This window comes from Budorcas taxicolor, chromosome 15 (genome assembly GCF_023091745.1).
Source record: "Budorcas taxicolor isolate Tak-1 chromosome 15, Takin1.1, whole genome shotgun sequence".
Classification (NCBI taxonomy): domain Eukaryota; kingdom Metazoa; phylum Chordata; class Mammalia; order Artiodactyla; family Bovidae; genus Budorcas; species Budorcas taxicolor.
This window is the reverse complement of record NC_068924.1, coordinates 39,690,947-39,716,209: the sequence shown is the minus strand read 5'-3', so window position 1 is coordinate 39,716,209 and position 25,263 is coordinate 39,690,947. Positions and strand designations below refer to the sequence as shown.

The following is a 25,263-nucleotide window of genomic DNA, read 5'->3' as shown; positions in this document are numbered from 1 at the left end:
GCTTCTTCGGGCAGACCTAACCTCATGACTACAAATCTAGGCATAACATCCTGATGCAGTAATGGTTAGAAGGAGAAAGATACCTTCTCTTCCTTGAGCCGCTTTTTAAAATGAAGGACAACTTTTCTAGAAGGTTCTAGAAATTTCCAGTTACAGCTCTTTGACCAGAATTGTGTTACCTGACAATGCTTGAGCCAGTCACCACTAAAGGAACTGAGATTATCATGATTAGCTTAACTCAATCGAAATCTCACCTAGAAGCATGGCAGTTGGGGGGTGGGGAGGTTGTGCAGTGTATACTGGAACAAAATGAGAGAGTATTATTTCAGCAGAGAGAGAGAAAAAATAAAACCAATATTGGGGAAGAAACTAATAGTGTCAGCTACACCTTTGTTTTATTTATTTATTTTTTTTCTTTTATTATTTTTTTTTATTTTTTTTAATTTTAAAATCTTTAATTCTTACATGTGTACATTTGTTTTAAACAAAATTGTTTTCTACCACATTTTGAAGTGTTTAAGTCAACAACATAAGGTCCCATGGCTGATAAAAAAGAGAAGTAGGATTCAAATCCAGGTCTTTCAGACTTCAAAGCCCATCCATGTTCTTGTTCTGCTACACAGCTGGACCCAGAGTCACGCTGTGTTTCCCAGAAAAGCCAGGCTCCCTCCCTCATGGCGAGCGCTTCAGGAGTTGAGGCAATCGCCCTGCTCTCCCAAGCCCGACCTTCAGCTGGGCATTTAATCTGTTTATTAAGTTATGACTAATGGCACCGCGAGACACCAAAGGCTGCACATTCAGACCTAGTTTTAGGTTGTTAGAGGAGATTCAGGGGAAAACATCATATTCATATTCTATGCTGAGAAAATTCAATTGCAGCTCTTTCTCTTTCAGAGTGCAGGGATGGCGAGGAGCTTCTGCTGGGTCCTGCTTTGGTTTAATAGAAATGAAACCTCCAAAGCACGTGGGCTGTTTTGGGAACATGGCCACTAATGCAGCCCCATGGGGCAGGGGGCCAAGCCTGAGCCGGGCAGTTTGCATATTCACTCTTACAAACAGTTGGCTCCGAGTCAGCAGTTAATGGGATGGGAATGATGTTCCTGTACCAAATCATTTCCTGAAAAAAAACATTTCCAATTGCAAACATATCTCTGCCTTTCTTCTTGGGTTTGTTTTGTCTCTGTGAGTGAATTAAAGAGGCAGGGCAGAGGGGAGTGTTTCTGACTGGGGATTTTTCATCTAAAAACATTTCTAACAGTGATCTACACAGAAAAAGAGGCGCTGTTCAGACCCACCTTTAGGAGTCCTGGCTGCAAATATGGTGTTTCTAGTCACACGTTAGAGGTATAGATATCTCTATATTCAGATTGGCTCTTACTGGACAACAGTCTTGGGACTGAGGTAGCTTTTTTCTCTTTACAAAAAGTAAGCTGGAAATTCTGCCCTAGAAACGTGCCAACACACGCACACACAGGATCAGGCCAAAGTATGGTTTTCCTCCCCTAAGGACAGGCTGAAAGTCTTCTTTGCATGCTATACACTGCTCTGGCAAATTGTGCTTCAACTTATAACCTGTGCAGTGGAAGAGTGGTCTTAACAGGTTTATTCATTTATTCAACAAATGGTCCTTGAGTGCTTATCATTTTAAGTAATAATTGCGAATAATTACATAGCTTTCAACCAGGTACCAGATACTCTTCTAAATGTTTTACATGTATTAACTCATTTAATCTTCTCAACAACTCTAGGAGGTAGGGAATATTATTATCACCCCCATTTTGCAGATAAGGAAACTGAGGTGTAAGATGGATGAACTTGTCCAAAGTCACGTACTAATAAGTGGTAGAGCCTGGATTTGAATGTAGGCAGTCCTGACTCCCCTTCAGAGATCTAATAGCGAACAAAAGAGAAAAAGTGCCAGTCTTTCCACAGCTTACATTCTGTTGAGAAGGGGATAGATAATAAATGTAGAAATAATAGTTATTTCAGATTGTGGTGAGTGCTATGGAGAAAATACAACACAAGAGGGAGGCAGGGGACTATTCAGAGGGTCTTGTCGGTCTTAGGAAGGAATTGGGGTTTTCTTCTGAGTATAATGGGAATTCCCAGGTGGCAGTAGTAAAGAATCCTCCTGCAATGCAGGAGATGCAGATTCAATCCCTGAGTCAGGAAGATCCCCTGGAGAAGGAAATGGCGACTCACCCCAGTGTTCTTGCCTGAGAAATCCCATGGACAGAGGAGCTTGCCAGGCTACAGTCCACAGGGTCACAAAAGAATCAGACATGACTGACCAGCTAAGCATGCACGTGACGGGAAGCCACAGGAAGCACAAAGCAGGAGAATGTATGATCGTGTTTGCATCTTTATAGATCATTCTGGCTGTGCTCTAGGAAGTAGGCTGACACGGGGAAAATGCATCAGAAAGCAGTGGGCAGGTTAGAAGGCAGTTCTGGTTATTTAGGTGAAAGATAACGGTGGCCTGAACCAGAATGGTGATGATGGAGCTGGTGAGAAGTGGTTGGAATAGGGTCCTGTTTTGGAGGGGGAACCCAGAAAACTTGCCAATGTATTGGCTGCAAACAGTGAGGAAAAGAAGAAGGGAAGGGTGATTCCTCAGATTTTGGCTTGAACTCTTATGCAAAAGGTAGTGCCGTTTACTGAGGAGGATAAGAAGGAAGGTGGAGAAGTCTTGATGCGGTGTTGTTACAGTGGAGGTAAGGGTACTGAAGATCACGTGTTCTGCTTTGGATGTATAAATTTGAGACCTCCATTAGTAGACCAAAGAGGAGATATTGAGTGAATCTGGAGCTCAGGGTCAGGCCTAGGCTAGAGATTTTGTTTGTTTTTGTTTGTTTCTGGTTCTTCTCTTAATAATGAGTTGACTCTTGTTTTCACAACCCAGTGGTGCTGGGTAAATAAAACCACTCAAAAGAAGAAATTAGGACAGAGCTTGGTTGTTTTTGTACATGAAAAATATCTAGGAAGGCGCTGCATTTTTATCCTATCCCTGATTTTGTTGCCTTGAATTCAGTTTTAGATAATACAATCTTATTAACTTTAAAAATACGTAATGCAGCATGCATCAGGCTGGAGATTTAAATTTGGATATCATCAGCATTTGGATCTATGGGATCAGTCAGGCTAGCACCATCCAACTGGATCTTCTGTGATAATGGGAATCTACATCTGTACTGTCCAGTGGGGTGCCAGCTGCCCTATGGGGGCCACTGAGCCCTTGAAATGTGACAGGGGGAACTAAGAAGCTGAGTTAGTAATTCATTTAAACTTCAATAGCTGCATGTGGTTAATGGCTACTGTATCAGACAGCACAGACCTGGTGGCAGGGTGGGGTGGGGTGGGGTGGATATACAGGTGGAGAACGTTCTGGGCAAGAGCTAGTCTCTTCACTGGCCAGTTAACCCAGTCTCATACCCACACTGAAACGTAACTTTATTTCCACTTCCCATCGCCTGTGTAGTGATGCTTGTTAAGTGGTAGAAATCTTGCTTGTTTGTGAGAAACAGCCTGGAAAAAAAAGGAGCAAACGGCTAGTCCTAGGAGGAGTGCTAGGAGACATTATAAAGTCTAAAGAAGCAATTGTGCTTTGCTGGAAAGCAAACGTAAGCCCATATTTATAGAACCATTTAAACCTTGGAAGTGTCACTTCAATTATGTTTTGTGGGGGGAATTATATAGAATGGTGGGTGTCTGTGAATTTGGAGATTCAAGATGGTGACTGGCTGATATCCCATCTGAATGTCAAGAGCCCACAGCACCAGGACTGAATACCAGCTTCATAATGCGAGTTGTGTCTCTCTAGGGCAGAGTGGGTTTCACTCCCTTTGTTAGGCAATCTCTCTCTCTGTCCAACTGCAACCATCAGTGACGTCTGCTAATATGAAAGAACTCTTTGTAAGCAGCTGCCTGTGCTTAAGAGTACTTGCAAGTGTATGCTGGCAATCGGTGAGGCCAGAGTCAATACAAAAAAATAAAATGGAAAGACGGGACATTGCTTTCACCAAAGTAGATTGCAGCTGCCATATCACCTCTTTAAGAACTGTTTGGTGACCAGCTCCTTCAGAGAAAACGGTTGTTCTGTGCTTAATTGGTGCAAAGGAACTGAGTGCAAACTGGAATTGAGTAGAACTGAGAGGATTTGAGCCACTGCTTTTAGGAGAGGTAATAATCCAAGGTCAATGCTCAGCAAAGTGCCATCACACAACTGGTTTTGTGGTAGGGATTTGTATTTTTCTTTTTTACTAAGGCTTCATGTTGGGGGTGGGGGTCAGTGGATGGAGGGGGTGGGCTGGAAGTGTCTAGTGGTCACTGACCTCTTGTTATTTTTCTTGAGGACAATGGAATTGTAGACTTCTAAGATTTGGGAAAGTATAAAAGAACTTGATGGTCACCTGTCCAGCTTTTGATGTTCAGCTGAGGGAACAGGCCTGGAGAAGTGAGGTGCCTGACCCCAGGGCCCATGACTCCCTATGGTTGAAGGGATAAATGCAGAGCCCAGGGAGAGGCCAGCATGAGGCATCCTTGAGCAGTGCTGGATGGGAAGAGGGGGGTGGGAAGGAGGGAGGGAGGGAGAAAAATGTCCGAAAAAATGCACAGGAGCCAATTCAGGAGAGAAGTCAGAGGAGGGTTGACCTGAGGATGGAAAAGGCCTGTGGCTCAAATGGAGCCTCAGCGTGGGGACCTCATGCATCCAGTCAGCAAAGACTTGTCAAGCGTGCACTCTGCACTGGACGGCAAACCCCTGAAGGAGGGACAGGAGGGAGGCGTGGCAGAGACTTAAGAAAGACGTCAGTGCTCACTTTGCTTCCATTTATTCCAAGATCATTACTGAAGGGAGGCAGATGTCCATACCTGATTTTTCTAGGAAAGCGAGTAAGGTGACAGAGAGTGAGATGAAGGGGACAGTTTGGTCCTTCTAGCAAGAAGAGGCAGGAATTGGATGCAGGCTGCATCACAACTGTAGGCTAACCTTGGTGCTTTCGTTTCTCAGTCTGCATCAGTGTGGAACATGGTATGGGCTGCCGCATAACGCTGCGCTTCCTTCTTACAGTGTCCGAGCTTCAGGAGGAAGGCATGAACGCCATCAACCTGCCCCTCAGCCCCATCCCCTTCGAGCTGGACCCTGAGGACACGATGCTGGGTAATGGGGTCTCTTGTTCTCTCTGGGTTAGCCTGATGCCTTCAGAGCAACCGCCTCGCTGAGTGCCTTTTCTTTTTTTTAAAGAGGAGAATGAAGTGCGAACGATGGTGGATCCCAACTCACGCAGCGACCCCAAACTTCAGGAACTGATGAAGGTAAGAGGAAATCAGAAGGGGCTTTAGGTGCCTCCCGACTCCACAAGTGTCTCTAGACCAGTCACCCTGCATAGGCACCACTCAAGCCACTGCAGAGAGAACAGAAATCCACAGCAGTCCCTGGTCACAGGCAGCTTGCAGTCCAGAAGGTGGACATCTACAGGTTAACAGAGGTGGGACATAACAGGTGCCCAAGGAATGGTGTTGACCATAGGCACTGGAGAACTTAGTGCAAAAAACTCACATTTGCCAGGATCTTCTCACTCACACAGTCCTCTCACTGCGTTTCCCAAGGACCCTCAAAAATACCCTCTGAAGTTGGATTTAGTATCATCTCCATCTCTTTTACAGGTGAGGAAACTGAGTCTCAGAAAAGCCCGGTTATTGTTCATTTGTAGTCATGGCATGAGTGGAGGAGATGAGATTCAAACAGAAATGATTAAGATGAAATAACAAACTGTGCGTAATGTACTTGGCACAGTGACTGACCAATGGTCACCCTCAAAAATTCTCTGTTTCCTCCCCCTTCTGTGTCTGCCTTCTTCAGCTTCTCCAAGCTACACTTAAAACAGGACCAGAAGGCGCTGGGTGCAGAGTGATTCACTCAAAACGCAAAGCTGAATGTATCATTTTCCTGTTCAAAACCTGTGTATAGCTTCCTATGAACTGCAGGTTGCAGCCCACAGTCCTGGGGGTGGTGTTTGGCATCTCCATGCTCCAGCTGCCTCTTTAACCTCAAATAATCCCTGCTTGGCAAGGATGCCACAGGGACAGCAGACCTGTTCACGGCAGCGCCCGGTGCACACCTGCACACAGCTGCTCCGCACTCCCACCGCCAGGCCTTTGGCCATGCAGTCCCTCTGCCCCAGGCGCTCTCTTTGCTCTTCAAAGCCAGGTCACGTCCTTCGGGAAGCCCTCTCCAAACCCCAGGGCTGTCACTCAGCCCATCTATGTGCCGCTGTGGTTCATGCATTTGCTTCCGTACTGTTGTCATCGCATGACGTTCCAACTACTCATATACTTCTCGGTCTCCTTCACTAAGTGGGGAGGTGCTTGGGGTAAAGAGTGTTCTTTTTTTTTTCATCAGGGATGGTCTTTTTTTGTACCCTCAGGATCCAGCGCAGAGTGATATATAGCAGACATTAATAAGTGCTGGATGTGTAGATGGTTGGATGGATGAAGGAGAGAAGGAGGGAAGGGGAAGAGAGAGGAAGGAGGAAGGGAGGAAGCATAGAAGCCCCTGCCTTAGGCCAATAGAACAATGTGCTTTGAAAGCCCGAGCCTCCTCTCAAGGGTGGAAACCTAGCCCAGCTCCCGCCTGTGTTGTAAAGGCAGTCTGCTTATGCCAAGTCAAAGAAGTCTAAAGGTGATGCTCTGGGACCTCCCTGGCAGTCCAGTGGTTAAGACTCCATGCTTCCACTGCAAAGGGGTGTGGGTTCAATCCCTGGTCGGGAACTAAGATCCCACATACCATGTAGCATGCCCCCCACCCAAAAAAAGTGGGTGATATTCCGTTTAGGGGAAGTGGTCAAAAAGTTGGAACTGTAGTGCTTGCCTGAAGCTTGTGATCAGGAGAGGTGACTGGGCACAGAGAGACCAGAGGGACCTTCTTAGGGTGAGGGAACTGTTCTGTATCTTGATTGTGGTTGTGGTTACACAACCATGGACAGTGACCAAAAGTCATCACACGGTATACCTAGAATTGGTTAATTTTATCGTATATGAATAATACCTTCATAAATAAAGCAAGAGGTTGAAATTAAAAAGACAGTGGCCTTGTGCGAGCTTCAGTTTCCTTAGCTGAAAAACGAAACTGATGCTACCTGCCTCTCGGGATGCCGTGTGGATTAACTGAGTGACTGGTCACCTGGAACGCCTCTGCTGAATGCCTGACGCACAGAGGCTAAGACACAGACCACAGAGGACACCGCACAGCCCCACTGAGAGGAAGCCTGGCGCAGGGAGGAGAACGTGTGCTGTAAAGTGAGGTGGACAAGAGTCTGATTATTCCTGTCTCTGCCCACAGGTCCTCTGGGACCTGGGGCTGTGATTACTTCTGTATTTGGTTTTACCTCCTGAACATAGGGGTGACAGTAACCACATGGCCAGGTGTCATAATGGGAGAGTGCTTTATTTATTAATAAAATCTGCCCTTACTGGATGCTTGGCCCTTGCTGTATGTAATTCCTTTCTTTTTTTTCCCTGATACTGGTTTTGACTTTTGGCCACTCGGTATAACATGTAGGATCTTAGTTTCCTGGCTAGGGATCAAACCCATGCCCTCTGCAGCGGAAGTGTGGAGTCCTAACTACTGGACCACCAGGGAGACCCTGTAATTCTTTTCCACCACCTAGTGTGGGAGGTGCCTTCAACTCCCATTATAGAGGTGGGGAGTCAGAGGTTCAAAGCAGATAACTAGCTTGCCATAGATTCATAAATCACAGAGATATGCACACAATGGCTCATGGATGACAGAGGTACACACACAAACACATAACGGCCCATCGATCCCAGAGATGCACAGATTATTTTAGTAGGTGAAGTGAGGGTTTCAACCCCAGTTTGCGTGACTCCAAAGCCCATCCTCTCCTGGCTGCAAAGCCACACAGCCAAGCACTGTGTGAACGATCCTCGCCATTCGGGGAAGGGAAGGCAGGGGCCAGAGGTGTTAGCAGAGACACTGGAGCCACCAGCACTAGCAGAGCCTATACCTGCAGGTTAATAGGACTGTTGGGCTCACACTCACAGCTGCTGGCACACATACTCAGGTGTGTGGATAATTCTGCTCCTTTCAAAATCTGAAGTTCATTCAAATTTTCACTGTCCAGGATGAGAACACTGGTGTGTAAGGAAACACCCTATGACTCTTCTCTTATTCTCTCTCTCTCTCTGTAGGTATTAATTGACTGGATTAACGATGTTTTGGTTGGAGAAAGAATCATTGTGAAAGACCTGGCTGAAGATTTATACGATGGCCAAGTGCTGCAGAAACTTTTTGGTAAGAGGAGAGTTGAATGTCGCAGTGGGTGTGTTTAAATCTAGTTCAGAGCTGTTCTCCAGTCAACAGTAGTTCACTGAATGGAATAGGGATGGGAGACCTTGGGCTAGAAGGCCAGTGAAATGTACTCTTGGAATGTTTTACATGAATGCCTTGCAAAGGGAGGCTTTGTGACCAGACAGAGTTGCTCCGCCTAGCAATTGAGAATCGCCAGGAGGGCATATGATAAGACTCCACTGCGCACTGAAAACATGCTTCACCCTCTCCAGAAAACTGTGCACCTGTGGCCTCTGTAGGTGTATTTACAGGCGTGTGGAGCTGCGTGTGTGTGTGTGTATGCCTCTGTCACCTGTACATATGTGTGTGTTTGCATGCACATATGTATACCTCTGCAAGCTATGGGCGTGTATGTGTGTGTGTTCCTCTGAGTATCTCTCTCCAATTGGTGCAAGTGCGCAGGTGTGTGGACCTCTGCGGCACTTGGCTCCCGTGTGTCTCCAGGTGTCTCGCCTCTGGCAGCATGTGCATCCCTGAGTCAGTTCACAGCTGTTACATGAAAGCGTGGGGCTGTTGGGGAGGGAAAGGAGACTTCTGGGTGACATTAGTGTTGAGAGGACAGATTCATCGTGCCTGGATTTGGACTTCTCCTCTCTGTCCCCCACTTCCTGTCCTCCTAACCGCTGCCCCAAGTTCTAGACTCCCATTCTTAGCTTCCCACTAGTGCCTCACACTGAGCGCATCCTCTTTCCTAAGGATGTTTCTTTCCTTCCAAGTGAATAGAACCCCTTTCTCTCTTCCCTGCCTCTCCATGGCTGTGGGGCAGGGGGTCTCCATGGCCCCATGTCTTGCTCAGAATTCTCTCCCGCATCCCCTCCTCCCTGCCATTTTCACTTGTCTGAACTGTTGAAACAGTTTCCGAGCTCACCTCTTTGCCTCCCATCTCACCTCCTCCAGCCCATTCCCCTTTGCAGAGAGAGGCTTTGTGACCAGCTGGAGCTGCTGGTGGAGGAACCGTTTTTAATTGCAAGTCTCATTTTGTCAGTACTCACTCTCCCCTACCTGTGGGATGAAGTCCAGACCTGTTAGCACAACATTCAAAGCATTGCATCCGTCTTGTCAGCCTCACCTCCAGTCACTCACACGTGTGGCTCACGCCATGTAAAATGCTTCAAATTGCACCTGACACCCAGTGAGTGCCCAGTCAGTCAGTATCTTTTATCATTCCATTGGCAGTTTTGCTGTGTTTATAGACACCACACCATATTATGACATACACTGGGCATATTCACACCTCTTCTGCCTTTTCTTTTCTTCTTCCTCTGGGGCCCTTCTTCCTCCTTTATCCACTGAGGTAAACCATTATTGCTCATTCTGTCTATCTGCAGAGTCAACCAAACGTGCCCCCGCTCACGACATAGTCACATTTGAAAGGAATAGTCATGGGTTCTGTGTTCTCTCAGATATAGATACACACACATGTATAAAGCATTCATGCTTTTATTATATAGATACACACACATGTACATAATATGTACGCCTTTGTTGTATAGGTACACACACCTATATATAACATACATGCTTTTGTGTTATAATACATAAAACATGTATACATAATATATATGCCTTTATTATTGTAAGACGTTCCATTTTGTTTGTAGCTGTTTATGTAAATGTATGGGCTTCCCTGGTAGCTCAGCTGGTAAAGAATCTCCCTGCATTGCAGCAGACCCTGGTTTGATTCCTGGGTCAGGAAGATATCCTGGAGAAAGGATAGGGTACCTATTCCAGTATTCTTGAGCTTCCCTGGTGGCTCAGATGGTAAAGAATCCGCCTGCAATGCAGGAGACCTGGGTTCGATCCCTGGAATAGGAAGATCCCCTAGAGGAGGGCATGGCAACCCACTCCAGTATTCTTGCCTGGAGATCCCCATGGACAGAGGAACCTGGCAGGCTACAGTCCACGGGGTCATAAAGAGTCAGGCACAACTGAGCGACTAAGCACACCCGTATAAGCGTATGTAGGCTTCTCAGGGGCAGGAGCCATGTCATATTCCTTTTTCCAGTCTTGTCCAGTAATAACACATTGCCCAGCACTTAATCAATGTATACTGAACCAATGAATGAATAATATAAAATCTAGTAATTTCTAGGAAGCTAAGCTCATTTGGTACTCAAACATCAATATTAATGAGTATTAATATTTAAAGGCTTGTAAATGCAACTGAACACGGAGGGGAACGTGCTTTGGCACGTGCAGATGTGGAGAAACCCTGAGCCTCACTGACGATCTCTCCTAGCATTTGTAGCTTTTAACTGCACCACCAGATTTCTACCTGGGACCTGACACTGTCTGGAAGTGTTCTATGCTGGACTTTGCAAGCAGGGGTGGGACATGGCTGTGGGGTAACAGAACACGGTCATGAAGCAGTGTCGCCTCTGGGAGTGGTTACAAAACTGCCCAGCATCATCCATGCTGCCCCAAGTCAGGCATCAAGGACAGTCAGGTTGCTGCTGCTGCGGCTGCTAAGTCGCTTCAGTCACGGCCAACTCTGACCCCATAGACGGCAGCCCACCAGGCTCTCCCGTCCCAGGGATTCTCCAGGCAAGAACACTGGATGTGGGTTGCCATTTCTTTCTCCAGTGCATGAAAGTGAAAAGCAAAAGTGAAGTCGCTCAGTCATGTCCGACTCCTAGTGACTCCATGGACTGCAGCCCAACAGGCCCCTCCGTCCATGGGATTTTCTAGGCAAGAGTACTGGAGTGGGTTGCCATTGCCTTCTTCAACAGTCAGGTTAGACCACCTCAGATCTCAAACTTCACGTTGAAAAGGTGATTAAAAACAGAGCTGATGCCTCTTTTGTCAACCTAATTGTGGGTCGAAGGCTAGACATACACATTTGGAAGCTACAGACAGCATGCCCATTGGAGAGAACTCGTTAGCAGTTTAAAATGTGCATCAGGAGCTCCTGGGAGGAGGCGGTCTGGAGATGGGGATTTGGGGTGACCCCTCCAACCTTGACCCCTCTGGCTATTTTCTTTCTTCGTGCCCAACCACATTTCTCAAAATAAAGGTTGGCACTCCCTCTCCCTGCTTCCCCACCACTAAGCATTCCCTCCTGGGATATGGGCTGGGTGCACCACCTTGCCATCAACTTTTCCTTCCCACGTCACCAGTGTCACCTGAGTCCCTCGTGCATGGTGACATTTGACCCTACTGAGCGTCTCATCTGCCTCCCCCCACCCGACTGTCTCTGTGGCCTTGTGCTGCCATTACTCTTCCACCCGCTTCTCAGTCGTCCTTCTCTGTTTTTCTCTCCGTAATGGTTGGGTTTCCTCCAGCTTCCATCCTTGGCCTCCTCCTCTTTTTCTTTCATACCTTCTTCCTGGGTGATTTTGTTGTTGCTACAGTTTCAACCATCAACTAAATGATCATCAGCCTCAGATCTCTATCTTGGAACAGCTCTCTCTTTGAAGCTGTGAGTAAGGTTATCTCTTCCCTGCCTTTCCAGCCTGCCCACCTGCATGTCACAGAGGCACCTGTAACCCCACCTGCCCCTAACTCTGCTTATCTTCCTCCTCCCCAAACCCATTTTGTTTTCCACCCTGAGGAATGCTATTACAAGCCCAGATTAGAAATCTGGGGGTAATCTTGAATTGCTCCTTCTTCCCTCATATTCTGTTGGTCACAGTGCTGACAACTGTATTCCCATATATATGTGTCAAACCCATCTCATTTCTCAATCAGCTAGAACACGTGCAGCATTTGTAAAAGTGCCTGGCTCACTGCGCACTGGGTCAGGGGTGGCTGTCACCAATATTTTCCAACCCCACTGCTGCCTCCTTAGCTCAGAGCCTCATCATTTGTCTTAACTTCTCTGGCTCCAAACTCCTCTTCTTACATTAAGCTGTTTCCTGCCTTGGAGGCATTCTGAAGTTCTCCCAGATCTTCTTTATATTTCACGATTTGTCTTACCACTTAAACCCATAGCCCATTTGTCAGTGTTTCTTTAAAACTTTTTATTTTGAAATAATTTTAATAGAGTTGCAGAGACAGCCAAGAGGTTTCCCGTCTCCCTTTACTCAGCTTCCTCTAATGTCAACATCTCACCAAGCAGAGGGTAAGATCAAAACTAAGAAATCAGCCTCAGGACAGTGTTTAACTGAATCGCAGAATTTATTTGGATTTCACCAGTTTTTACATTCATGTCCTTTCTTAGTTCTAAGAGGTAAACCCAGAATCCCCCATTACTTTCAGGTGTCACATCTCCTATCTTTCACGACCTTGGCACTTTTGAGGAGGACTGGTTAGTTATTTTGCAGAATGGACCCCAATCTGGGTCTGTCTGGTGTGTTCTCATGATTAGAGCTGTATGTTTGGGGAGGGGTCGCACAGAGCTGACGTGTCCTCAGCGCATCATTTTAGGACAGACACGATGTTACCGTGACTGGTCACTTGTGATATTAACCTTGACCACTCAGTTAAGGTGGTGTTGGCCAGGCTTTCTTCACTATAAAGTTTTACTACTTTTCTCTTTGTTATTAACTTATTTGCAGGGAGATACTTTAAGACTTTAAAAATATCTTGTTTTTTCTTACACTCGTCCTAATAACTATAATCGGTGGAGCATGTCTGCTGGTTATTACTGTGGTGGTCTAGTGGAGGTTTTCTGTTTTCCTATTCTCCCATTCCTTCTGCATGTATTAATTCGAAGTCTTCTGTAAGGATAAGACTTATGTATCCAGTATTTATTTATATTAGTTTGGATACAAGGATACTTACTTTATAATCATTCGGTTCAGTTCAGTCGCTTAGTCATGTCTGACTCTGCAACCCCATAAACCACAGCACACCAGGCCTCCCTGTCCCTCAACTCCTGGAGTTTACCCAAACTCATGTCTATTGAGTCAGTGTTGCCATCCAACCATCTCATCCTCTGTCATCCCCTTCTCCTTCTGCCCCCAGTCCCTCCCAGGATCAGGGTCTTTCCAATGAATCAGCTCTTTGCATCATGTGGCCAAAGTATTAGAGTTTCAGCTTCAACATCAGTCCTTCCAAAGAACACCTAGGACTGATCTCCTTTAGGATGGACTGGTTGGAGCTCCTCGCAGTCCAAGGGACTCTCAAGAGTCTTTTCCAACACCACAGTCCAAAAGCATCAATTCTTTGGCACTCAGCTTTCTTTACAGTCCAACTCTCACATCCATACATGACTACTGGAAAAACCGTAGCCTTGACTAGATGGAGCCTTGTTGGCAAAATGATGTCTCTGCTTTTTAATATGTTGTCTAGGTTAGTCATAACTTTCCTTACAAGGAGTAAGCGTCTTTTAATTTCATGGCTGCAGTCACCATCTACAGTGATTTTGGAGTCCAAAAAAATAAAGTCAGCCACTGTTTCCACCGTTTCCCCATCTATTTGCCATGAAGTGGTGGAACCGGATGCCATGATCTTAGTTTTCTGAACGTTGAGCTTTAAGCCAACCTTTTCCCTCTGCTCTTTCACTTTCATCAAGAGGCTCTTTAGTTCTTCTTCACTTTCTGCCATAAGGGTGATGTCATCTGTATATCTGAGGTTATTGATATTTCTCCCAGAAACCTTGATTCCAGCTTGTGCTTCTTCCACCTCAGCGTTTCTCATGATGTACTCTGCATATAAGTTAAATAAACAGGGTGACAATATACAGCCTTGACATACTGTCTTCTCAATTTTGAACCAGTCCATTGCTCCATGTCCAGTTCTAACTATTCCTTCTTGCTCTTCATACGGTTTTCTCAGGAGGCAGGTAGTACGGTCTGGTATTCCCATCTCTTAAGAGAACCTAGTGGTGTGTAGAATGAGCAGCCGAATTTAGAGTAGGCTGACTCTACATTGTTGTTGTTTAGTCACTAAGTCATGTCCACCTTTTTGCAACCCCTTGAACTGCAGCACACCAGGCTCCCCTGTCCTCCACTGTCTCACAGAGTTTGCTCAAATGCATGTCCATTGAGTCAATGATGCTATACTCTAAATGGTGAGTGTTAAATAGGGATGATTCCTTGAGTTCCAGGAGGAACAGCATCTTGAAGGGTTTGGTCATATTGGTTTTGAGAATCTCTTCCCCACACCCAAAAAAGTACTTAGGCTGAAGTAGTAGCTATGCTAAAATTGAAAGAGTAATGAAAAGCAAGATCAATCAGAGTTCCAATCCTGGTTCTGCCACGAAAACATTCCTCTGCAACTCGGGTCACTCTTCTGTAAAATCAGGAAGATGACCTGTACAGCTTTACAGTAGAGCTGTTCAATATAGTACCCACTAACCACATGTCAGAGAAGGCAATGGCACCCCACTCCAGTACTCTTGCCTGGAAAATCCCATGGATGGAGGAGCCTCGTAGGCTGCAGTCCATGGGGTCGCTAACAGTTGCACACAACTGAGCGACTTCACTTTCACTTTTTACTTTCATGCATTGGAGAAGGAAATGGCAACCCACTCCAGTGTTCTTGCCTGGAGAATCCCAGGGACGGGGGAGCCTGGTGGGCTGCCGTCTATGGGGTTGCACAGAGTCGGACACGACTGAAGTGACTTAGTAGTAGTAGTAGTAGTAGTAGTAGTAGTAGTAGTAACCACATGTAGTTATTAAAAGAAATTAAAATTAAAAATTCGTTTACTTAATCACACCAACTCCATTTCAAATGCTCCCTCGCCAAATATGTCTAGTGGCTACCATACTAAATAGTGCAGAAATGAGCATTTCCATCAAGAAATTTCTTTTGAATAGCACTGCCCTAGCTGTTGCTATGATAGTCATTGATTCTAAGATGATTGAAGATAATGTATACTGCTATTCTTAAATTGGATGGGACATTTTCTGGTCTCTGAAAAACTCAAAAGCTGGATGAAAGTCTTTTTATTCTTATTCTTTTATTTATAAGAGTAGAGAAGCTCTCCAGAGTGTCTCACTAAGTAAAAAAAATAGTATGGTTGTTGTAGTATGGCAGAAGTATTGTGTCAGTGTTTCTGTGCATTGAGACACATCTAATATTTGAGTATGTAGAGAATATATCTGGTGAGTCACAAAAGCTCTCCTATAGCATGGAACTGGGAAATTTGGGACAGCAGAGGGAAGAGGGGACTTAATTTTCACAGCCTGAATTTTGTCCAGGTTTGTATAGTCTCAATTTTTAAGTACATATGTAAATTTAAATAGCAAAACTAAATCTATCAGTAGATGTCAAATAATAATGCTTCATACATTTCGACACCTATCCCAAGTATAACAGGAAGAGAAGGAAACTACCTAAATATGATAAAGACCATTTATACAAAACTTAACAGTGAACACATTACATAGTGAAATATCAAAGGCATGGCATGAGGAACAAGTCAGAGAGGGTAGCTATTACCACCATTATAAGTGTTTTGGATATACAAGCTAATGTAATAAGATAAGGAAATAGGTTTGCAGGTTGAACATTATGGCTCGCTAAATGTTGAAGCAAATCTTCCTGGCCTGCATACTTTAATATAAACCTTAAAAAACACACTTTTTTTTATTGTATGGCTTAACTGGAAAGGAATGAAATCCTACTGATGCCAAGAACAACAAGGAAGTGTAAATCCAGTAAAATAAGTGTTAATTTCTAAACAGTAATTAGCCTGAGGTTTAATGGCTCACACTTACAGGGTCAAGAGAGAAAGCCTGAAGCCTGAAAGGAAGGGGAATTGGATCAGATACTCCTGAGTATACACCAGGGTTTCTGAAGTGTGACACTTTCAGTGGGTGAAATAGAAAATCTTGTCCCACAGAGAGGGTAAGTAAGGATAAATGTCTATCTCAGCCTTGGACATGAATAGGACACAAGAAAGAAGACTGCACTGATAATTCCTTATCATCAAATGTCTGTACTCACAAATTTTGGACTAGAATTCACAGTACTTATGTGGTTTTAAATGCCCCAAGCTGAAAATGTAGTTAAAACTTGTTCCAAGTTTTTAGTGCTTCCCAAGGCAGGAGCAAACATATGCCTCTTTAAAAGGATGAACCTTAATTCCAGGCTACAAAACATTCCTAGAGATAAAATTCCAAGGTAAATGAGCTCAAGATCAGAAATCACCAAACACATGAAAGTAAGCCAGTATGACAGCATCAGCCAAAACAATAAACTACAGATTCATCCCACAAATGCTATCAGTTCAGTTCGGTTGCTCAGTCGTGTCCGACTCTTTGCAACCCCATGAATGGCAGCACGCCAGGCCTCCCTGTCCATCACCAACTCCTGGAGTTCACTCAGACTCACGTCCATTGAGTCAGTAATGCCATCCAGCCATCTCATCCTCTGTCATCCCCCTCTCCTCCTGCCCCCAGTCCCTCCCAGCATCAGAGTTTTTTCCACTGAGTCAACTCTTCGCATGAGGTGGCCAAAGTACTGGAGTTTCAGCTTTAGCATCATTCCCTACAAAGAAATCCCAGAGCTGATCTCCTTCAAAATGGATTGGTTGGATCTCCTTGCAGTCCAAGGGACTCTCAAGAGTCTTCTCCAACACCACACTTCAAAGCATCAATTCTTTGGCGCTCAGCCTTCTTCACAGTCCAACTCTCATATCCATACATGACCACAGGAAAAACCATAGCCTCGACTAGACGGACCTTTGTTGGCAAAGTAATGTCTCTGCTTTTGAATATGCTATCTAGGTTGGTCATAACTTTTCTTCCAAGGAGTAAGCGTCTTTTAATTTCATGGCTGCAGTCACCATCTGCAGTGATTTTGGAGCCCCCCAAAATAAAGTCAGCCACTGTTTCCACTGTTTCCCCATCTATTTCCCATGAAATGATGGGACCAGATGCCATGATCTTCGTTTTCTGAATGTTGAGCTTTAAGCCAACTTTTTCACTCTCCTCTTTCACTTGCATCAAGAGGCTTTTTAGTTCCTCTTCACTTTCTGCCATAAGGGTGGTGTCATCTGCATATCTGAGGTTATTAATATTTCTCCCGGCAATCTTGATTCCAGCTTGTGTTTCTTCCAGTCTGGCATTTCTTATAATGTACTCTGCTATAGATATGAGCAATTGATCAGTTATGGAATATAAAATACATTTAATATGTCAAAAGTTTTAAGACTATTGAAAGGATGAGAAAAGCACAAATAGCTATCAAAATTGAACAAGCAAACTATGAACGAGAACTAAATAGAACTTCTAGAAATGGGAAAAAAAAAAGGACTAATGTAATTAGAAACTTCAGTGGATTAGACATAGCTGATTAGGAATTGACGAACTGGAATATGGCACTGAAGAAATTACCCAGAATGCAATGTGAGAAAGACAATGGAGTGGAAAATGAGAATTAAAAACAGAGATTAAGAAAATCCAACACATGGCTAACTGGAATTCTAGCAGGAGAAAACAGAGAGAATGGCGTATAGATAATAATTAGAGACATAATGAATTAAGAATTTCAGAACTGATGGAAGATATGAAGTCTAGATTCAGGAATCTTAGAGTATCCCAAACAGGGCAAACAAGCCGAAATCTTCATAATGAAACCTAAGAACACTGAAGGCAAAGAAAAGATCAAAAGCAAAGAGAAAAAAGGAGATTACCTATAACAACAGACTGAAAGCTGTCTTTTATCAGGAACAATAAAATCCCAAGATTATTGGAATGAAAATTTCAAAGTGCAGAAAAGTATTGTTAACTTACAGGTTTACATCTAGAAAAAAAAAAAAGAAAACTTTTAAAAGTGGGGAGAAAATTAAGGCATTTTAAACAACCATGAAGTGAGCGGGTTTACTACCAATAGACCCTCACTGAAAGGAATGTCTAGAGTATTCTCCACAAAGAAGGAAAATGAACCCCCAGAAAAGATATGAAATGCAACAAAAAATGAAGATACAGTAGAATCAGAATCCCAGACACTTAATCCTAGCACTGAAGTCAGGAAGAGTGATCAGTTAGTGTGCTGAGGTCCTTGTATTATTCAGTACGTGGATAAAGAGACTAATCAGCATAAGACTGCAAGTTAAATACACGTGATAAAAGTTCTAAGGAAACCACTAAAATAATCAGAGTATATGGCCTCCTTACTTTTACTCAGGAGAAAGTAAGAGGGAATAGAAGCCCTAATCTGAGAGAGGACAAGGATGAAAGGGGGACATAAAGAATCAGAAAAATAGAGTAACAGAAAGTTCAAAAGAAGCTGATACAAGTGAATCCAAGTATATTTGTAAACGCAATCAATGTAAATTGGCTTTATCCTTTTAAAAGATTGTCAGCCTAGATAACAAAAACTCTTTCTATATGCTGTCTACTAAACATAGTCTTTAATACATGAGGATACAGAAGGGTTAAAAAAAAGGGAAACAATTGTATCTACTAGACAATACTAATTAAAAGAAAGCTGGGGTAACTATTTTAATATGAAATAGACTAAGGAGAAAAACATTGCTGTGGAGAGTCTCTACATTCTTAATGAGACTAACATTACTAGGAAATAAGGACATTTTAAAACTAAAACACGTTTATGCATTAAATGCTACTATATAAAAATTTTAAATGTCGGTCAGAATTACAAGAACTTGACAAATCTACCATTAACATATATCTTTTAATAACACATTAGGAAAAAGTCCGTAAAACTAGAGAGGAGCTAGACAATGTAAGTGACCAGCAACGCCTCCAAATGAGCATTTTCATTCTTTTCAACTGCATGGAACACTTGCAAAATTTGACTGTGTCCATAAAGCCTCAATAAATTATACAGACCAAATTCTTTGACCGTGATACAATAAAGAAGACTTTTTTAAACTAACCCTCTCCATGTTTTTGGAAACAAAAGTATAATAACTTAGGAATTGTTCATATTGGAAGGAGTAGTCTATGTATTCTAATTCTTCGAAAGGTGGTTACATTTATACAGTATGATATATGTGGCGACTGTGTTTGTTAGAATATCTAACAATTCTGAATGACAACCATTCAGAACACTTGAGTTTATTCTGCCCTGTTTTAATATTTGAGAACTTTTTGAATACTGTTTCATTGTTTTCCATAAATAACCTCTGCAAAAGCCTATTTGGATGCTAACTTCAAAAACAACTGAAAGAGTTACAATATAATCCTACCTGAGAAAATTTTCTAAATAGCATCCTATTTCAAAATCATGCCTACTACTTTACAAGTTAAACTAATGATGAACAATTTTCAGAACTATAAAAACATGAGAGAAACAGTTTCCTGGAAGAATAAAAATTTGGTAATGGAAAATGTTCATAGAACTAGCTGAAATTAGCTGAGTAAAGGGGGGGAAAAAAAACTAGAAGACTTTAAAAAGAATTTAGTAACACTGAATGAAGTTATTTAACTGTAGGACTATTTGAGTAGATCTCTTAAATTTTAAGGGTTGAATATTTTTAAAATAATATGAAGGGTAGAAACAGTAGAAGAGACTCTCAAAGAAATCTATCTTAAAATGTCATAAAATTGAAATAAGTGACATAAGCTTGCAAAATAGGGATAGTAATGTTTTATGTTATTTGTATGCCTAGAGAATACTAAAAACTCAAAGAATAATAAAGGAATTTGGTAAGATGACTGTATTCAAGAAGAAAATTTGTAAGACAATAACTTTTATTTTTACCAGTAATAATCAGTTGGTAATACATATATACATACACACACACACACACACAGGATGTTTACTGTAACTTTATTACAAATGGGGGAAAAGTGCAATATAACCTGACTGTGTATCTACAGGGGAATGATTGAATAAGATCTGTTATATATTGGGTTGGCTAAAAAAAGTTCATTCAGGCTTTTCCATAACCCATTTTCTACTGGGCAATTTTGTCTTCAAAGAATTATTCAAGAGGCATTTGACTTGGATAAGCTACAACTACTGAAAAATAAGATAATGTAAGCTATATGGAGACCATTGATGTATGGTGAAGTTTCGTTAGTTTGTATGGCATGCCTAAAAAATGAGGAGAAAAGACATTTTAAACATGCTTCAGAAAGTCCTGTCAATCCTCCAATAGGTTGTGGAGAGTGGATTAGGTGAATCCAATAGCAGACAACATATTTCCCATTAAGGAATCCAAAATTGTTCCTTAAGATAGAAATATAAATTTACATTAATAAATAGACTTTTTTTTTTTTGCCTCTAAGTATTAAGGGGTTTTGTCATTGCATACCCGAACCATTGATTTTAAAACATACCAGGATAAGTTCCACTCAAAGAGGAGAAAACCTTCAATTAGACTATTACCTGATGCTTTCTTATGACTTGGAATTTTTATGTTCTACTTTTTGAAATTGCTTATGTAGGCTTTCTTTAAATTTATTGAAGTATAGTTGGTTTACAGTGTTGTGTTAATTTCTGCTATACAGCATCTTGTAGGCTTACTGAGACGTGGCAGTGACCACACTGTGAAGAGTTATGACCAAGTTCATCCACATAGAAGCAGTGGTAACTCTTATAGCTTCCATCTGGCTGTCAGCAGTTGTAGGATCCCATCAGTTTTAAGACAGCCTGATTTCAGGGATGTTAAAATGTGAAAGGATGTGTGCGTTAGAGTTGATTAAATAGGACACATCAAATTAGTTATCTTCCAAGTGGGTTTAAAAGGAAAGAAGGTTCTTGAGATATAAATATGATTCATATTGTACTAAACTATGAGAGTGTTCAAAACACCTTGAATTAGGACTTGACCACTGCCCAGGGGAAGCACGGAAGGCTTTCCAGTCAGGGCACAGGAATGTCCTTGGAGAAGAAGGCAGACGTGAAAAAAAGAGGGTAAACCCCAGATATGAGGGGAAATAGCTCAAATATGATAAACTGGGTTAAATGCCCACCTATGGTCCTGGATTCCCTGGAGAAGGGAAAGGCTACCCACCCCAGGATTCTGGCCTGCAGAATTCCATGGACTGTATATGTATACAGTCCATGGGGTCACAAAGAGTCAGACACAACTGAGTGACCTTCACTCACTCACTCATGGTCCTAAGGCCTTACCATTTTGGGGTTTCAAGACACAATCCCTAGGTCTCCACAATACATACGAGCACGACAGTGCCACCATCAGCTGAGGAAGGGACAGCAGCAACCGTCTCTTCCTAGGTGCTCAGTATGTATTTGGTGAGTGAGTGAATGAGTGAAGGTGTGAGTATATGGCTTAGGGTGGTGAGTAGCAAAAGTAATAGCTGTTCTTTCCCTTGTCGCCCCAGAAAAACTCGAGAGTGAGAAGCTGAACGTCGCTGAGGTCACCCAGTCAGAGATTGCCCAGAAGCAAAAGCTGCAGACTGTCCTGGAGAAGATCAACGAAACCCTGAAGCTTCCTCCTCGCAGCATCAAGTGGAATGTAGACAGTGAGTTTTGTGGAGGGAAGTGGGATTGTTACAGGACACCTGTGGGGTTTCCCCAGGAGGTTGCTCATAAGCTGGGTGGGTGCAAACCCATATATCTCTGAGCGAGATGTGCCTTTCCTTAAAATGCAGGCTCATCACCCTCATCCAAAGGAAGCTGAGGAAGGTGTTCTGTAGAAACCTCATGTAGACTGTTGGGAAGGGAACTCCTGTTCATTGAGCTACTTCTGAGTCCCAGCACACCCTTTTGAGAAAACTGTCTCCAGCCTGTCAAAGCTCTGGAAAGTGGAGATCCCTAGTTTGAGCAGCTGAGAAGCAGGGAGCAGGGACTTGGCTCTATTCCAACACCCACCCCCTTCCTCTCACCCCCATACTGTCCAGAGGGAGCAAAGATATGGTTGAGAGCATAGGTACTGGAATAGGATTTTAAAATTCAGGTTTTCATGCAAGTGTAGCTCAAGGATCTCAGAGACTATAAACGGTTCATTCTCTTGCTGCTTCAAGGGCCTGGCTGTCTAATATGGACCTAATTGAGTCCATATCAGTCAACATGAGATCAATAGATTTGAGTGAATCCAGTAGCAACAACACGTCTTCCTATCAGGAGCCCAACATTGTTTTGTTCTTTGTGATAGAATAAAAATATGCATTTAGATGAATAAAATGACTTAGATTGTAGGTTTTGCCTTTTCAGTGTTAAGAGATTGAGTATTATATCTTATTGCATCTGATGTATACAACTTACAAAAATTTTTTTTTGTGGCTGCACTGGGCCTTTGTTGCTGCACACGAGCCGTCTCTATATGCAGTGAGCGGGCTTCTCACTGTGGTGGCTTCTCTCGTTGCAGAGCACAGGCTCTAGGCACCGGGCTTCAGTAGTTCTGGTGTGTGGGCTCCAGAGTGCAGCCTTAGTAGTCGTGGTACATGGACTTAGTTGCTCCACAGTATGTGGAATCCTCCCAGACCAACAATCAAACCCACGTCCCTTGCATTGCGGCCTGATTCCTAACCGCTGGACCACCAGGGAAGTCCTGATGTATACTACTTAAAATGGACGTCTCCTCCCCACCCCACCCCACCCCCAAAAAAACCACCTTTTAGACCTGAGAAAGTAAGGGGAGTCTTCACCTCTCCAAGTCAGAGACATAGTAGCTGCCACTGGCAATCTCTTCAGCGGGTTCCTAATATCCGACATTGGAAAAAGATGCCAAGTACCTCCTTCAGCATAGCTGCACCTTTGCTTGCAGGCATGATAAGCCGCCTGGAGCAGCACACAGCACTGGGAACAAGGCATCCTCTGCCGAGCAGAGCAGATACCTGAGGGCGGGAGCAGGGAGGCCATGGCTGTGAGCCCCAGAGGCTGCCCCAGGCCCCAGGAATGCTAATCATGTTCAGCGGGGGAGGGAAAGGGAGCTGATCACTAGTTTGGGTAATGTATCTGCATTCTGGAAATCCATAATAGTAATAAGCATTTAAGTCCTCTGATGGTGACCTCTGGTCAGTTTTGTTTGATCCTATTTCCTACTCCTTTGAAAATGGACCATCTCTATATACCTCTGCAAAACAAAACACCTTTTACCTCTTTTTTTAAAAATTGAAGTATAGTTGGTTTGTTAGTTGCTCAGTCTTTTCTGACTCTTTGCGACCCCATGGACTGTAGTCCACCAGGCTCCTCTGTCCATGGAATTCTCTAGGCCAGAATACTAGAGGGAGTTGCCATTCCCTTTTCTAGGGATCTTCTCAACCCAGGAATTGAACCCAGGTCTCCTGCATTGCAGGCAATTTCTGTACCGTCTGAGCCACCAGGGAAGGAGTAAAATATCGAGGAAACCCTCTGGAGCTCTCTTTTCTTTTTTTTTTTATTGAAACATAATTAATTGGTTTATAGTGTTATGTTAATCTCTGCTGTACAGCAAAGTGATTCAGTTATACATAAATATATATACATTCTTTTAAAAATGATTTTTCATTATGATTTATCACGGGATATTGACTATAGTTCCCTGTCCTACTATAGTAGGACCTTGTTTCAAAACTCCTTTTCATGTATCATGGAATCCAACTCGGAAAATAGGAAAGTGGAATTGTTTTCTTTCATTTGTTTTTAGGCAACAGAAATTTATTTGCTTCCAGTTTTGGAGGCCACAAGTCTGAGACCAAGGGGTGGGTATCTTGGTTCTTTCTGAGAGCTGCAAGGGGAGGATCTGTTACAGGCCTCTCTCCTGAGCTCACAGAGGGCTGATTTCTTGCTATATTTCTTCACATCATCTTCCTTCTATGCATATCTCTGTGTCCAAATTTTCTCTTTTGATAAGGACACTTGTCATGTTGGATTAGGGACTCCCCCTATTCCAGCATGACCTCATCTTAAATAATCACATCTGCATTGATTTTACAAATAAGGTCACATTCAGGGGGACTGGAGGCTAAGACTCCAGTGGGTTTTCATTTCCTTCTCCAGGATGAATTTGAGGCTGGAGTAAGCAAATCAACCCTTAACATCTGGCCAGCCCCCACCTACCTCTCTGTCCGCAAATGTATTTGATGCTGTCTCAGCCTCTCTCCTTGTCATCCATACTGGCCTCATTTAAATAAGGCACAATATTCCCACCTTTCTAGAACCCTTTCTGGAAGACATTTCCTTGATCTGAAACATTCCTCATTTCATCTTCCCCATCCACAAACCATTTTGCCTGGTTTAAGATAGGAATTTTTTAAAGCCACATCAGAACCCTTGTCTTCAATGGCTTTGAATGATTTGTTTTGGGTTCGCATTCACTTTCATTTCTTATAGGGAAATGTCTACAAGTAAAATAATCACATCTATTACCACCCTCATCTAGCTGTTTTCATTTTTTTGTCATTACTATCCACATCAATGCATGGTTTTTCATATTTTTACGTGATGAAGGCATGTACAAACTCATTTTGTTATCCTCTCTTAATATTACATCATACACATCTTCTATATTCACATGTGGTCTTTGTAGTTATAATTTTTGATAGCTGCTCTGTTTCCTGGGCTAGGTATCCCATAGTTAACTTAAACCCTATGTTGACATTGATCTTTTTTAGAATGTTTTCCAGCTTATTGCTAATATCAGATAGTGCTGAGTTAAATGTTAGGTTGTGACTCTTTGCTTCTCTTGAATTATTCTCATCAGATAGCTTTCCAGAACTGAGAGGAATGACTAGGTCAGAGGGAATAATTATCTCAGGGACCAGCTCCCTGTGATGCCTTGGGGCTTCAGGCCGCAGTGCTTTCTGTGATAAGGAATGTGGCAGGCACGACTCCCAGGGCAGGCTCTAACCCCTCCTCTCTCGGTTATCTTCCCTGGCTCTTTCTGAGGACATTGTGTCATCTTTCCACTCAGGATCAAGGTGGCAGGGGCAGCACTGAGTTTCCAAGGTCCTTGATCCAGGGTTTTAGGGGATTCTTCCTTTTCTTTTTTTTATTCACAGTAATAATTTTTATTATTGAAAATTTAGAAAAACAGTTAAATGACACTTAAATAACATCTAACATACTTAACATATTTATAGTGCTGTATGCCTTGTACTTATCTAAACACTTTACATATTTTGAGCCTTGCAATCATTATTCAACCA

General features: G+C 43.1%; 1 protein-coding gene across 1 annotated transcript in view; it reads left to right on the top strand.

The window, feature by feature from the left end:
• The window catches only part of PARVA (parvin alpha), a 169,228-nt gene that overhangs the window by 98,209 nt on the left and 45,756 nt on the right, over nt 1–25,263 (top strand). Inside the window, exons 2-5 of the mRNA XM_052652390.1 lie at nt 5,069–5,158; nt 5,243–5,313; nt 8,209–8,311; nt 21,517–21,657. Coding sequence (XP_052508350.1) covers nt 5,069–5,158; nt 5,243–5,313; nt 8,209–8,311; nt 21,517–21,657 — 405 coding nt within the window. The remainder of the gene's footprint in view (nt 1–5,068; nt 5,159–5,242; nt 5,314–8,208; nt 8,312–21,516; nt 21,658–25,263) is intronic.